The sequence below is a fragment of the Acipenser ruthenus genome, chromosome 1 (genome assembly GCF_902713425.1).
Source record: "Acipenser ruthenus chromosome 1, fAciRut3.2 maternal haplotype, whole genome shotgun sequence".
NCBI classification, from domain to species: domain Eukaryota; kingdom Metazoa; phylum Chordata; class Actinopteri; order Acipenseriformes; family Acipenseridae; genus Acipenser; species Acipenser ruthenus.
The window spans coordinates 84,001,414-84,014,859 of NC_081189.1; the positions used below are offsets into that span (position 1 = coordinate 84,001,414).

A 13,446-nucleotide genomic window follows, 5' to 3' on the forward strand; every position below is an offset into this window, starting at 1 on the left:
TTGTGGGCTGATTCGTGAAAGTGATTTACAGTATAATCGTAAATCTCGAAAAACTACTCACTTCTAAATCTTTTGTAGTCATTTTTGTATTACTTTAGTATAAATACATGTTAATTTGGATTCATATGTTGTTTTTTTCTGACTTTATGTGAACGAAAAGACACAAATTTGCCCGTTTTCTCATTGGAAATAGGTAAATTTCAAAATATCACTCCTGGTCACAAAAGCAAAGTTTGTGGGGAATAATAGCCATTTTCTATACTTTTGAGGCATAAGCAATTAGGAAATAACACTTACTACCCAGGAACAAAAATTGTGTTACATAGTGTTGTCACTGTATTATTCACAGTCCTTTTTTATTTTGACAAGGATTTACAAGAAGACTCTTAAATGGTATGATAATTAATGAGGGGCTATGCTAATATTTAATATAGTACACATCATGAAAAAAATACCAATAATTTAACACATATTGCATTAAAAAAAGGTGTTTACAACAACTTTCTAAGATTTTAGATTGATATGACAGAAACATTCCAATTTTTACGTACCCAACTGTGGCCATCCGAGTTTACAGCAGATGTAACTGGAGCGTTCTACTGGTTATTAATGTTTTTAGGGTTTTTTTGTACATCTCCAAGGATGGTTAAATGTAATTATTTGTTAAATATTTCTATTGCGGTTCACTCATTGCACAAAATAGATTCCTTAATGTGCTATGCTAAAGTTGTGCCAACATGCGACCGCTACTACTAATTAAATTGATTTTCTTTTTTAAACTATGTGGTGTAGTACGTGCTTTGTTTTTATCAGAATCGCCTCACTGTAACATGAGTATTTTTGTATTTAAAATATTTTCCAACAGCAATGCCTGCAACACAATATTAAAATATTAAGAACAGCATAAAAAAATACTTTTTTATACATTGGCTATGAAGATTTGGTAGGATATGAAGACAGGAAAATGCACCCCTGACTCGAAAGCTATCTAAAATGCAGTTTATATGTAATTTAGATACAGAAATAACATAAAATAAGCACAAACCTATTCATCAAAACCAATCTGAAGTCAAATAGCCTTTTATCAAATCTAAGATGCATTTAGGAGCAAATTATATCCCACATAGCAGCCTTCAGATTCTTATCGCTTCTATGTTTTTTCTTTTATAATACAAGCAAGGTAAAGATTGCATTAATCTACCTGGCATGTCAAGTTAGATATAGCACATTTACAGAGGGATGTTGCAAGAAGACAGCTTGAAGATGAATTCACCTGTTAAGCCTCAAATGCTGAGTGTGTCCTGTTACTTTACTTTAACACATTGTCAGTCGCACTTTACTTAAAAGGTGTGTATGCCACGTGGTAAAACAAGCACATATACTGTACCAAGAAAATATTTAATTGCAAGATATTTTAACGTAAAAAAAGTTTTCTTTAATATTTGTTTTATTTAATGTTTTATATGTTTACAATTGTATATCTGTTATAACTAGATCATTCCAAATCCTCCTCCTAATATATTTTGACTAAAATGACATAACTAACATTGATATGATAGGACAGTTTAATATACAAGGAATTCTCAAACATACTCAGTAATATAGTTTCTATTCACTCCAATACAATTGTATGCAAATGAATGTACATAAGTGTACTATAGTCCAAAAAGCTGGATACTCTTAATTTTGAATCCCATCTATTATTATATTGAGTAGTAACCCAAACAGCAGTAGTCCCAAAGAAAATGAATGTTTGAAAATGTTATACTTTTCCTTTTAATGACGCCAGGGGCTTCCATCTTGTCCAGTGGTGCTTGTTTATTTGTTTTATCTGGAGAACAGCAACCATGTTTAGTTTACACTCACTCCTTTTGAGTTTATTCCTAAAAGAGGGTGCATACTGTATGCAATTGGGCATAAGCATAGCCAATTGGGCATTGGTACATTTTCTGCCAAGTACATGAATTTCCACTTGCATTTCAGCACTTCATTTCTTTGTGGAATTCAAATGCCTCACAGCTTCACAGCTTCCATCTTGTGTATGCCTAAACTAAACTGTTTATCCATCCATCCATCCCTCCATTATCATTAACCGCTTACTCCTTTACAGGGTCGCGGTAAACTGTTTATCTACAACAGTAAAACTTAACTTTTAGCAACAGGTTGTTGAACATCTACAGAGACCAAAAGAGATCCCAAAAGTAAAACAAGACCAATAAAATGTTACAGCCACATTGTGAGACTGATACAATTATGCTGGCATTTCCCAGTTTCAAAGGTGCATTCATCAAACACTGTGACACCTAATAGCACATGTTTCAGAAATAGCACTTTCTATAATGGATTATGTACTGCACTTAGTAAATTAGATATATTATTTATAAATTTTTGCATCTTGGAAAATGGACATTATAAATACACTGTATTGTGTTTGAAATTAAGCAAGCACCTTTGTAATTCTGTGAGATCTATGACTTATTGACCAGGATATGTTAGATAACAACCAAAGCCTTTCTTGGCTTAGTATCTGTGTAAAGAATCAGCAAGCCACTTTGAAGTAACTATTACTTTTGCAGGATGAAAAAAATATCTAATTTTGATACAATGTCAGATTGCATCAGGGTAAAGTCAGTAATCTTCACTGGTGGTGAATATATGTGAAGCTTGGATAACTATTGCTTTCAACAACAATATCTTTGCATTTTAAATCAGTGACATAGGATTTATGTTTTTAAGCACATACATCAGATAATCTGAGCATGTGCAATTAAATAAATTAATACAATATCCTATGATATGCAATTGTAACCCCGCCAAAAAAAAATCATAGTAAATAGTACAATAGTACTATGTGTTACGGCATGTTATAAACAAAAAAGTACAATAGTAATTTTCACCTCCCTCTCCAAGTGAAAGAAAACGTCTTCATTAACCGGATTTATCCTCCAATCAACTGTAAGCCTGTTTTGGAAAATCATTGTATCCCCAAATGACTTCTGATCTGGCAGGGATCAGAAGTCATTTGAGGATACAACTGGAAATCTTGGGTTATTATATTAGTTATGTCTTTTTATGTATCTTTCTTATCATATCAATTTGATTATTATCTGTTTGTTTGTGTGTTGTTGTTTTTTTAAGCTTTCAATTTATAGGTAATTCATTGCATTATAAAATCTAAATATCTTAAATCTGAGTTCTGATGTCTATATCTTCTAAACAGATGTGTATGAATGTACTTTCTAGGATGAAGTTTGCCCAAAACTGGAGAGTGATGCCACTCAGAGATGTGCCTGGGCCTCTTCTGTGAACGTCAAAGACAAATACATTTATGTCACACAGCCATATTTGGACAGAGTGCTTCTTATTGATGTCCAATCACAAAAAGCTGTGCAGGTAGGCTAGGTATTATATCTTTTCAGGTGCAACAAAAGCAACTGTACTGTAGTCTCTGTAAATCACCTTGGAAAAAGGCACCTGCTAAATAAACAAATAATAATAACTGTACATGTCTGTGACAGGATAGCGTAGGTACAGAGGCTTTTAGGCAGCAATGCAGAGACTCCGAGACAGAGATGGCAGGTTTAAGCGCTAAAGCGCAGTTTTATTAATGACCAAAAAAACAAAACGCAAACAAAATCCTAGTTCTTTCCATGAGCACTAACTATACTTAACAAAAAGGTTCCTAATTTTAACAGGGCCAATAAGCTGCTTACCGGTACCACAAAACACACTTTTTGAACAAAAACTCAGTATCATACCTTCTTTAACGAAAGCAAGGAGGTCTGCACACACGCACAGGCCTTAACCTGAGCACAGACAAAGAGACACCTTTGCAGTGCCCTTAAATACCTGGCCTGATCAGGTGAACTAAATCCCAGCTAATTGCCTGCCGGCTAGGCTGAGTGCAGCCTGCTGGGAAATGTAGTTTTTGTACTGGGCAGCCATCTTGGCTCCGAGGACTACACTTATTTAAAGGAAGAGCTTCTGCTGTGCCAGAATGTCATAAAATATAATTACATATACCACCTGCTTTGCTACAAAGGATGTTAGCAGAAGTTAAATGGCAGGTCAATCCCCCACATCCACATTCATTGCTATGCTCTTTTGAATCTAAATTTAAACACGCTTTAAACATCAGGGGTGCAAAACCTTTGGTTCTAATGCTATATGCATACCAGAACAAAGGTTCATAGAGTAACCTGTAGATTACGATCAGATCCAGAGCTTTTCATTGATATGATTGACTCAAGTGTCAGTTTTATTCTACCAATCAAACAATGTATTAATCAGATGTTCAGTTTCACAATGTATAACTTGTTTTGTTTACTGTTGCTACACAGAGGACCTTCTTGGCTTTCGGTGGGGATCAGGTTTCAACAACAGTGCATGAGATTCATGTTGGAACACCCCAGGAGTGAAGTTATATGCTGGCAGCAGTCACACATACTCATTATCGCATTACCTAGAGGTTTGGTTTCATTAGTTTAGATTAGCTGGACTTAATTAGCCACCTGGTCCATTTCTGACAAACAAACTTTAGTAAAACTCTGGGGTCTCATATGTAAATATTGGCAAATGTTTTTTGTGTTGTTTGTAAAAAAGATTATTAAAGGTTTGTCTTTGTAGCTAGCTAGAGAAAGGGGATTTAGATGATTTAGAAAAACACTTGGAACATGCCTGTATGATACAGGAAATGTAATCCACTGCAGCAGTAAAGGTCGCAAGTCTAAATAGGCAAAACAACTGATGCAGCTTTTCAGAAGGTATGGGTATAAATGGGGTATGTTGTGTTTTTACATTACTTTATTAAAAATGATCCTGTAAGTACTCCTGTAGATTTATATAAAAATGTATGTGTTACTGTACTCAAGCACCCTATTGTTACCACTTAAATGCTTAATTATAAGAAATTACTCAAAATATATACTTTTAGCATTCATTATTAGAAATAAAGTTGAATCATCAAAATGGCAACTTAGTATGTATATTAAATATCATGTATCTTAACTTGATATCCTTTTTTGACTGAGATAATTTTCTGTTTTAGTCCTCACATCCCAGTCATTGGCTTTTAAAAGTGTCCCTGAGGCCTAAACAGACCTCTAAGAGTCTCAACCCAGTACATCATGTAACACTGTTCCCCAAGTGGCTTTAAGACATAACACATTCACTCTAAGATTAAACATATTTCTGGGAGCTCTAGTGAAGCCCCGGGAGTGTTATAAATATATCAGAATCATCTGTTTTCTTAAAACAAAAAACACACACAAGCATGCTTTTTACATTTGAATAAAGAGCACTGAAGCATTCAAAGTTTCCAAGTGTTGTTAGGTAAACAGGAGAAAGACAAGCAGGCTGTTTAATTTTACCAGGGTAACTATTATTGTGTACTAGTTATTCAATGGAACAGTGTTGTTTTAATTCATACAGAAAAGCTGTTATTCGAATGTTACATTTCAATTCCTGATTCATTACATCAGTGAATTGACTGATTGTGGCAAAGTGGTTTGCAGTGTACAGGTGATGCGGTGCGTAATTAACAGACAGAGACTTGTAATCCAGTTGGAAAGTGCTTTCTTTTATTTTATAATTCCAGGTCTGGTGACCAAATAATAATCCCCAGCAATACACAACAATGTGTAGCGCATGGGGTAAATAATAACGGGGTTGCAGTCCCAAATAATAAACACACGTATCCTTCCCACAATGTACTAACACGGTCACCAGTCCTGGGTGCGTGCAGTAGTGCTTGTGGTGGGTGATACAGGTTTATAACAGTGACAGTAGTGCAGTGCTGTTCTGGGTTTTGTGCTGGCCCTTGGCAACAGCTCTGGAACGTGTTAGCTGTCTACTAATACCAAACAACAATAATTAGTAACAAAACAAACAAAACACTCACAATGCTTTATCACAGGTATTTCTCACAGGTCCTTCTGGGTTCTATCATTAAACCAAAGCGAAGGAACAGATTGCGTCTCTCCGCCTCCTTTTATGCCGTCACACATGACCCCTTGGTAAACGAGTGCAGCCGTCCCTCCAATCCACGATTGCCACATCGTTTCCCTTCCAGGTCGATGAGTTAATGCACCGGAGTTCCGCCCCCTTTCTAGCTATCTGACTTCCCTTGAACCCTGGGAAAGAACTGTCGGGCCAACCTGTCCAAGGTACTCTGTTCTCGCTACTTAGTGCCCTGGCAGGTCGGGAGGGAGATTAACCACCAAGAATCACTGTATTTCTGTCACACTGATACATGTATTTATGTATGTATGATAGCTTCATTTTTTTGCATAATGTTGCCCTACTTGTATAGCTTTATAAAGGTGAATAGTTGGAAGTGTTTTGTCACACACTACTGTTATTATTATTTATTTATTTATTTATTAGCAGATGCCCTTATCCAGAGTGACTTACGATTGTTACAAAATATTACAGTACAAAGTATTGCATTATAAAATATCACATTACAGAATATCATAATACAGATAACAGCAGTTATGAAAGTACAATACTGTCAGATTTAAGTAAGATCAACATAAAAATACAGTAAGGTATAAGAGCAAGTTTGACTCAGAGCAGTTTAACTTCTAGTAAATATTTGCTTATTTAAGTCCAGTAAGAACATGTAGTAAGCATGATAAATGGATAAGAATGATTTCCCAATAACAGCAAATACAAAAAACATGAGTACTGTTACCTATAAGAGTAAAATCAAATGCAAGATACAGTTATAGTTAGGAGCAGTAGTTGAATGTGGCAAGGTATGGAGCAGTTCAGTGCAGGTACAAGCTGATGCAAGAACTGGGACAATTGGGCGCCATATAGTCCAGTATAGTTGATAGCTGAGGTTTACAGATGCTGTCTGAACACAGCACTGTCTGTTACAACTATAATATATGGTTTTGATACTTTTGCACAATTGTTTAAACAATCGCTTGGGAACCTTGTATATGATTTAAATGTGTTGCTTTTTTCAGTCTACAGATATAATTTATATATAAACAAGAATCTGAAATGTTACTTAAAAAAGGACTGGGAAATGAAAGAACATCAAAGCCAATGCATGAAGGCATGGTCTTTTTTTGTAATTCGTGCTCAGGTCAATGTTGCTCCTTTTAGCAAGCTCAGCATACTGTGAACATACTGTATAGTGCACACAAGGTCAGGCAATCAAGAAAAAGAAAAAGAACAGGCCTTTTTCATGACAGATTGCTTGGAAATGTACTATGCTACTGCATACCTGCTAACTATTGGATCATGAAGGGTACAAGAGGTGACTCTCTTTCTTTCTTTCTTTCTTTCTTTCTTTCTTTCTTTCTTTCTTTACTCTACAGTCAGTGAGTACTGATCCGGTTCCAGTGAAACTTCACTATGACAAATCTCACGATCAGGTCTGGGTTCTCAGTTGGGGAGATATGGGGAAGACCACACCAACACTGCAGGTAATGCCATTTAAAATATACATTATGTATACAATACAGGTCATATTTCTGAGTCCAACAAGAAAATATAAAAACCTAACAGGGTTCTCGCCAGCACTGTTGAGCATAAAGGGCCGTTACATTGTTACCTGGAAAAATGATGCTGTGTTTTCAGTTTGTGTAACGGCCAAAGAATTATAATAATCCTGTGAAACATTGTTGATTATTCCTGTATGTGAGAAATTGGTTTGCTTAAAATACTTGGTTCTGCTCTCAATACTCTTCAATGGGTTGGTTGTGACAGCATGTTCTTTTAGTCGGCAGGCTATTAGTTTATGTTGATATTAATGCCTCCCTGACCATCCGCAGCTCTAGTTACACAAGATTGTACTAATGTCATTAATAATATTAGTAGGACTGTACAGCCACTACTGTGTTTAAAAAAAAAAAAAAAAAACTTTTTTTTTTTTACCGTGTTCTTTCACCTGGGACTACTGACAGTAATACTGCACCGACTCTGACATTAAAACTCAATAAATCATAGTGAGACGAATCCTTCTTTTTAAAGGACTTGTCCTGCCTCGCCTGCAGGGGGTTGCGAGGATCTCCTTTTCTTTCACTGCCCCTGCTCCTCCCACCACCACGCTGTGAAAAATCCCTTGTGAAAACCCTGCCTAATGCTGTTAAAACATTCATTTTGTCTTTTATATCAATGTTAAATTATTATTATTAAATTATTATTATTAATATTATTATTATTATTATTATTATTATTATTATTATTATTATTATTATTATTATTAAATGTGCTACAATTAAATGTAGATTTTGGTATTCCACATATCGTTGATACTGTTCTGTAGCCATTTCCTTTGTTGTAGTTTGTTACGAGTGCTTTTCTCAAACGGGAATCCAGTCCTTTGTCTTGACCATCATCTGCTGTGTTGCCAAAACGTTCTTCAACAGATGTTGGAAATAATGACATATTTTTCTGGCTATTGACTTTATAATGCAGCTTAATTACCGTGTAATAGTTTTCAATTAATTAATAGATATTTTTAATTAATTCTATGACAGACAGACATGTAATGTAAAGGTGGTTTTGTCATGAACAAATATTTCAAATTGCTTACGTGTATGTATATATATACATACATGTATATCCGTTTTCACTACATAATTATTACGTTAAAACGTGATGCTTATCTTGTGAAAAACAGAAACAAACCGCAATTTATCAGGCTTCAGAACATCACGCGGACTTGTATTGTAATCCTAATTTGTTGCATCCCAGTTCACATTGTATTTTAGTGGTATTATTTACACTTACTATAAACTATACTATATTTAAATGTTACGCTTGAATTGTAACCCTGTACTGCCCTGTAAAAGTAAGTCGCCTTGGATAAAGGTATCTGCCAAATAAATAATACAATACATAAATAATGCAATATCTCACTTGCACAAGTACAAATGCCCAAATCAGGAGTGTCACAGATGGCTGATGCAGTAAACAAAATCAGATTCTATTTTGGATAAGGCCTGAACCATGACATATTGGAATGTTAACTGTATTTGGATTGAATTGTTATGCAGTAGAACACTTAGGCAAAAGCACCAATCTGATGTACTAGACGTGGCGCTGTATTTAATTAGTCCCCATGGAAATCTGCAGTCAAAAACTTGTCAAAGACTTTTTAATGAAAAACAGTGTTAACGAGTATTAATAAATAAGAAAAAGTAAGTCACAGTTAATTAAATTCATTTTTTATTAAATCACGTTACTAAAATCTGAAAAAAAACAGAACAAACATTTTTGCCATATTTTATGGAAATCAAAGAAGAAAAAAAAACACGTACAATAAAGTAAAGAGAGTTCACTTTTTTTAAAAGCTGTTACAGCACTGACTATTGGAACCAATTTTTAAAAATATACATAAAACATAACAATTCTTATAAAATAAATTAAATAGTTATGGCCAAAACATATGACTGTATTCATGGGTGAAAGTGCTCTGTCAGTAGACGGAATTCCGTCAAAATGGCCTCTCCGAGGTCCATTCCAATGATTCATGTAGAAATGCCAAACAAATCTGTGGAGGTGGGGGGGTTGGAAAACTGTGTTTTCGCTCGTACTTGATGACTTCTGACCTTTTTGTATATTTTTCTCCTGTTGAACTGTAACTTGATTGAGCCCATAGGCACCTAACCCATAGAGCACAGGGGAGGCACACTATATATTTTGCCCCTCTACTTTTTCTGCTCTGTGTAAACACACTATTATTCTATGTTTTGTTATGGTTTTGCCTATAAACGGTTTAAAATGTAAAAAAAAAAAAGAAACTCATTCATAAGACGCCATAAGTCCAACATTAAAAATAAATAAATAAGTAAAACCCCACAAAAAACGGCCCATATACAGACATTGGTTTGACCCACCATAGTCCGCTCTGCACTATTTTACAACAGCTAACGTTAGCAGCGGTGTGACCATAGGCGAGTTCACACCCAATTGGGCTTGTATTTTTTGTATTGTGCATGAAAAAATGGCTTTGGGCAGGTGTCTATTTTTTGGGCTAGTTTTGGGCATTTGTGCGGGTATTACATTTGGATATATTTTGAATAGTTTTTAAATATTTATGATATTTTTAAGCAAAATACTAAGCTTTATGATACACAACCCTTAGCGTTTACATCACATTGTAACAATAACACGCATCAATATCGGTCATATGATGTACATTTCATTATTACTTTGGGCTACAAACGTAGCACTTTCTAAAAGGCACAGTCTGGTAACAGGCGTTATTGCAAATGAGAATTTGTTCTCAAGGGTTTTACTTGATTATAGAAAAGGAATGACTGATTCATATGACTCGTATCAGCATTATTCCACAATTCAAATAAAACGCTAAAATTAAGTGCCCTCCATGTCACATTATGAGATACGCAAACAGTACTATTGAAAAACAGTTTGTTTTTACAGGAAGCATTAATTGATACACTTTCAAATTTGAAGGAAGTTCCACAAACTCACCAGAGTGCCATCAATCAATAATAAACAAACGTAGGTCTACCATTTCACTTTACACATTACAAATACGTCTGTGTACTAATAATAAAAACCAAGTATTTATATTAATTTACCTCGAGTTAGTCTGTCACCTGGATGGATATTGCCAAACTCATTGACCCGATATTTAGGTGCGATTTCTATAGTTTTCGGCATCTTTAAATAGCTTGTTGAGTAGTAGAAACGCACTGGATACTGAAGTAAACTGCAGCTATGTTTCTGCATTAATGTGACACTGACAGTGTGCCTTGTTCACCAGATCCAGTTTTATTTATTTACTAAATTTAAAGCAAAATTGGCTCTGTCAATGATTTGGTTACCAAACAACCAAAAAAAGCCTTGCAGGTTTTTGAAAAAATTCTCCGACAGCATAGGAAATCTGTGTTTTTCCGTGTTATTCCGTAGCAAACAGATTCCTAGGATCCTTGGTAATTAAGCACATAAAACACAAAAAAGTTGCAATTACAAATAGTGTAGTTGCTATTTGTTACAATGGGGAACATCAGATGTGATTGATGTCACAATTTACACTCCTGATTGGACAGGTTTTGTGCGGGTTTTCAGGAACAGAAGATGCTGGACAGTTTGGATACTACAAAAAATGATTCATTAAATATAGGCTAGGTCAGTGGTGGCCAATACACCAAACACTGCGATCCATTTTGGTGGATCTCAACGGGCTCCGCGATCCACCAGTATGCTATGACCAACAATTATTAGTGGGATTTAATATAAGTTAGTCCACTTGATGCGTCTAACTAGCGGATAAGCAGGCTTAGTCCACTTGCTTAGACTAAAGTTAGTACACTTGTTAATCCCGGTTGCAGCGTACAAGATGATAATCATCACAGGTGGATCATCCGCTAAATTGGACTGAACAAGATCCTGATTGCAGCATACCAAATCGGATGCAAGATGATCCTGTTCAGGAGGACAAACTTAGTACTATGAAGTATAAGACTAACTTAGTATGCTTGCTCGTCCTACGCTTGTACAGCACATTTTAACACGAAGACAGCGCCATTATTCTCTGAAATGACGTCTAAAAACTAGTGAAGTAAAAAAAGTGAAGCCTATTTAACCTCGGTTCAGGTTCGCTCGCCGAGTTACAGAAATCCTTAATAAAATTGACAATTGCACTATGTAAAGATATAACGTACCTTAATATATTGTCGATACACTGTATTAAGCAATTATTCATTTTCTTAGATAGACAGCGAATGTATACGGTAGTTTAAATAAACTACTATAGCAATGTGACACCTGTTTCCTTTTTGTCTAATTTATTAATACCTTGTTTCCATAGTCAAGCCAACTCAAGGGCACTCAAGTGCTCCCAGGTTAGCCTGAATTTTCCAAAACTCGAGTTGATGCTCAACATGAGTTGGCTAAAAAAAAATAGCGTTATCGTGAGAGGTGGCCAGATAGAAACCAGATTACACTATCATCGTTATTGACATTGTAACATTGGCTTGGTTTACATGCACTTGAAAATCGACTCTACAGTCATAACTGTGTGACGTTGTATGACGAATACATCGTGAAACAGCAAAAGGACATCCTTTTGACAGAGTGACATTAAGGGCAGGGTCAGTCGCTTTCTCATGATGAAAATAGCTGTAAAAACCCATGTAAACCTGAGCAGGAATCGTGCTTGTGGCTCACAAGGTTTCAGCAGTCAAGATCCAGTTCTTCTGACTTAATCTAGACCCCCACCCCAACACACATAAACACACACACTGGACTTTTATGGACTACTTCAACACTAGGACCGCTGCGGTTATGCTGATACCTACAACCGCCGGTACATTTTAAACACCATCAATATTAAAATGAAAGACAAACTATCGGACACAACTCAAAAAGTTTTATTCAAGCACATCATGTCACATCTGCACAGCCGAAAAGCCGTATTTAAATGAACAATTAAACATAAAAGGGTTTATTTTCTAACTTACCACTTATAAAGCACTACTTCAAAAAATGAAAAACTATAATAAAATAAACATTTAAAAAGAAACTAGTGTTTAAACAGGTATATGCACATACAAAACTGTAAAAACAAAATAAGTTTTTAATCTAAAACAAAAGTAACATTTGATTTATCTTGCTTGTGTGTCTCTCGCAGCACAGATCGAAATGTTTCTGCTGAAGCTCTGTAGCTAGCTTCAAGATGAAATCTCTCCTACCTTGTACAAAACGACGGAATTAATGGCTGCCAGGTCCAGTAGAGATAACAACAGGCTTGTATATGTATAACAAATGTAATATTGTAGCTTCTATTCAAAATAAAAACATTTATTGTAAAAGGCGGTTCTAGTGTTAATGAAATGTAACTTTTAGATGTTCCACAAACACACACACAAATATATAAATTCTAAGTAGTAAAAATTATATTTTATATAATTGTGTGTGTGTTGGAAAGGTAACCAGACAAACAAGTAGCTAATGCACGGCATAATACAGAATGTGTGCGACAACACATTAATTAATTTCTCTTGTTTAATGTTTTTATCTTCAAGGCAACTCATGAAGCTCTCACGATATTCAGAGTCGTTCTTTTCCTACTTAGTAAGCTGACACGGACATTTAAATATCCCCTCCCCTAAATGACTGTGAATTGAGTAATCTGCATTGGTACGGCCGATTTGTTTTCCTAAATCAGAATTGCATAGCAACGCATTTCCTGAAAAGTACGGCAAACACGTTGTGAGGAAAACTGTCATGACTTGTGCATGTAAATGCCGCCATTGTTATCATCAAACACGGAAATACTTTTCCAGAAAATTCACTGCAGACTGTCTTGTGATATTGGACGGTATCCTAAAATCGCATCTAATTTGTCATAGTAGCAGAATGTTTTTAGATCGTTTCCGCTTTTGTTATTGTGATCCTTGATTTTTCTGTATTCTGATTTAAATTTTTTTTTATTTTTTCCCTACATTGGAGCGCATT

At 35.3% G+C, this 13,446-nt stretch overlaps 1 protein-coding gene across 2 annotated transcripts in view; it reads left to right on the plus strand.

The window, feature by feature from the left end:
* Positions 1–13,446, plus strand: part of LOC117421526 (follistatin-related protein 5-like) — a 239,073-nt gene that overhangs the window by 193,326 nt on the left and 32,301 nt on the right. For both annotated transcript variants that reach the window (XM_034036037.3, XM_059031278.1), the window contains 2 exons: positions 3,244–3,393; positions 7,332–7,439. In XM_034036037.3, coding sequence (XP_033891928.3) covers positions 3,244–3,393; positions 7,332–7,439 — 258 coding nt within the window. The remainder of the gene's footprint in view (positions 1–3,243; positions 3,394–7,331; positions 7,440–13,446) is intronic.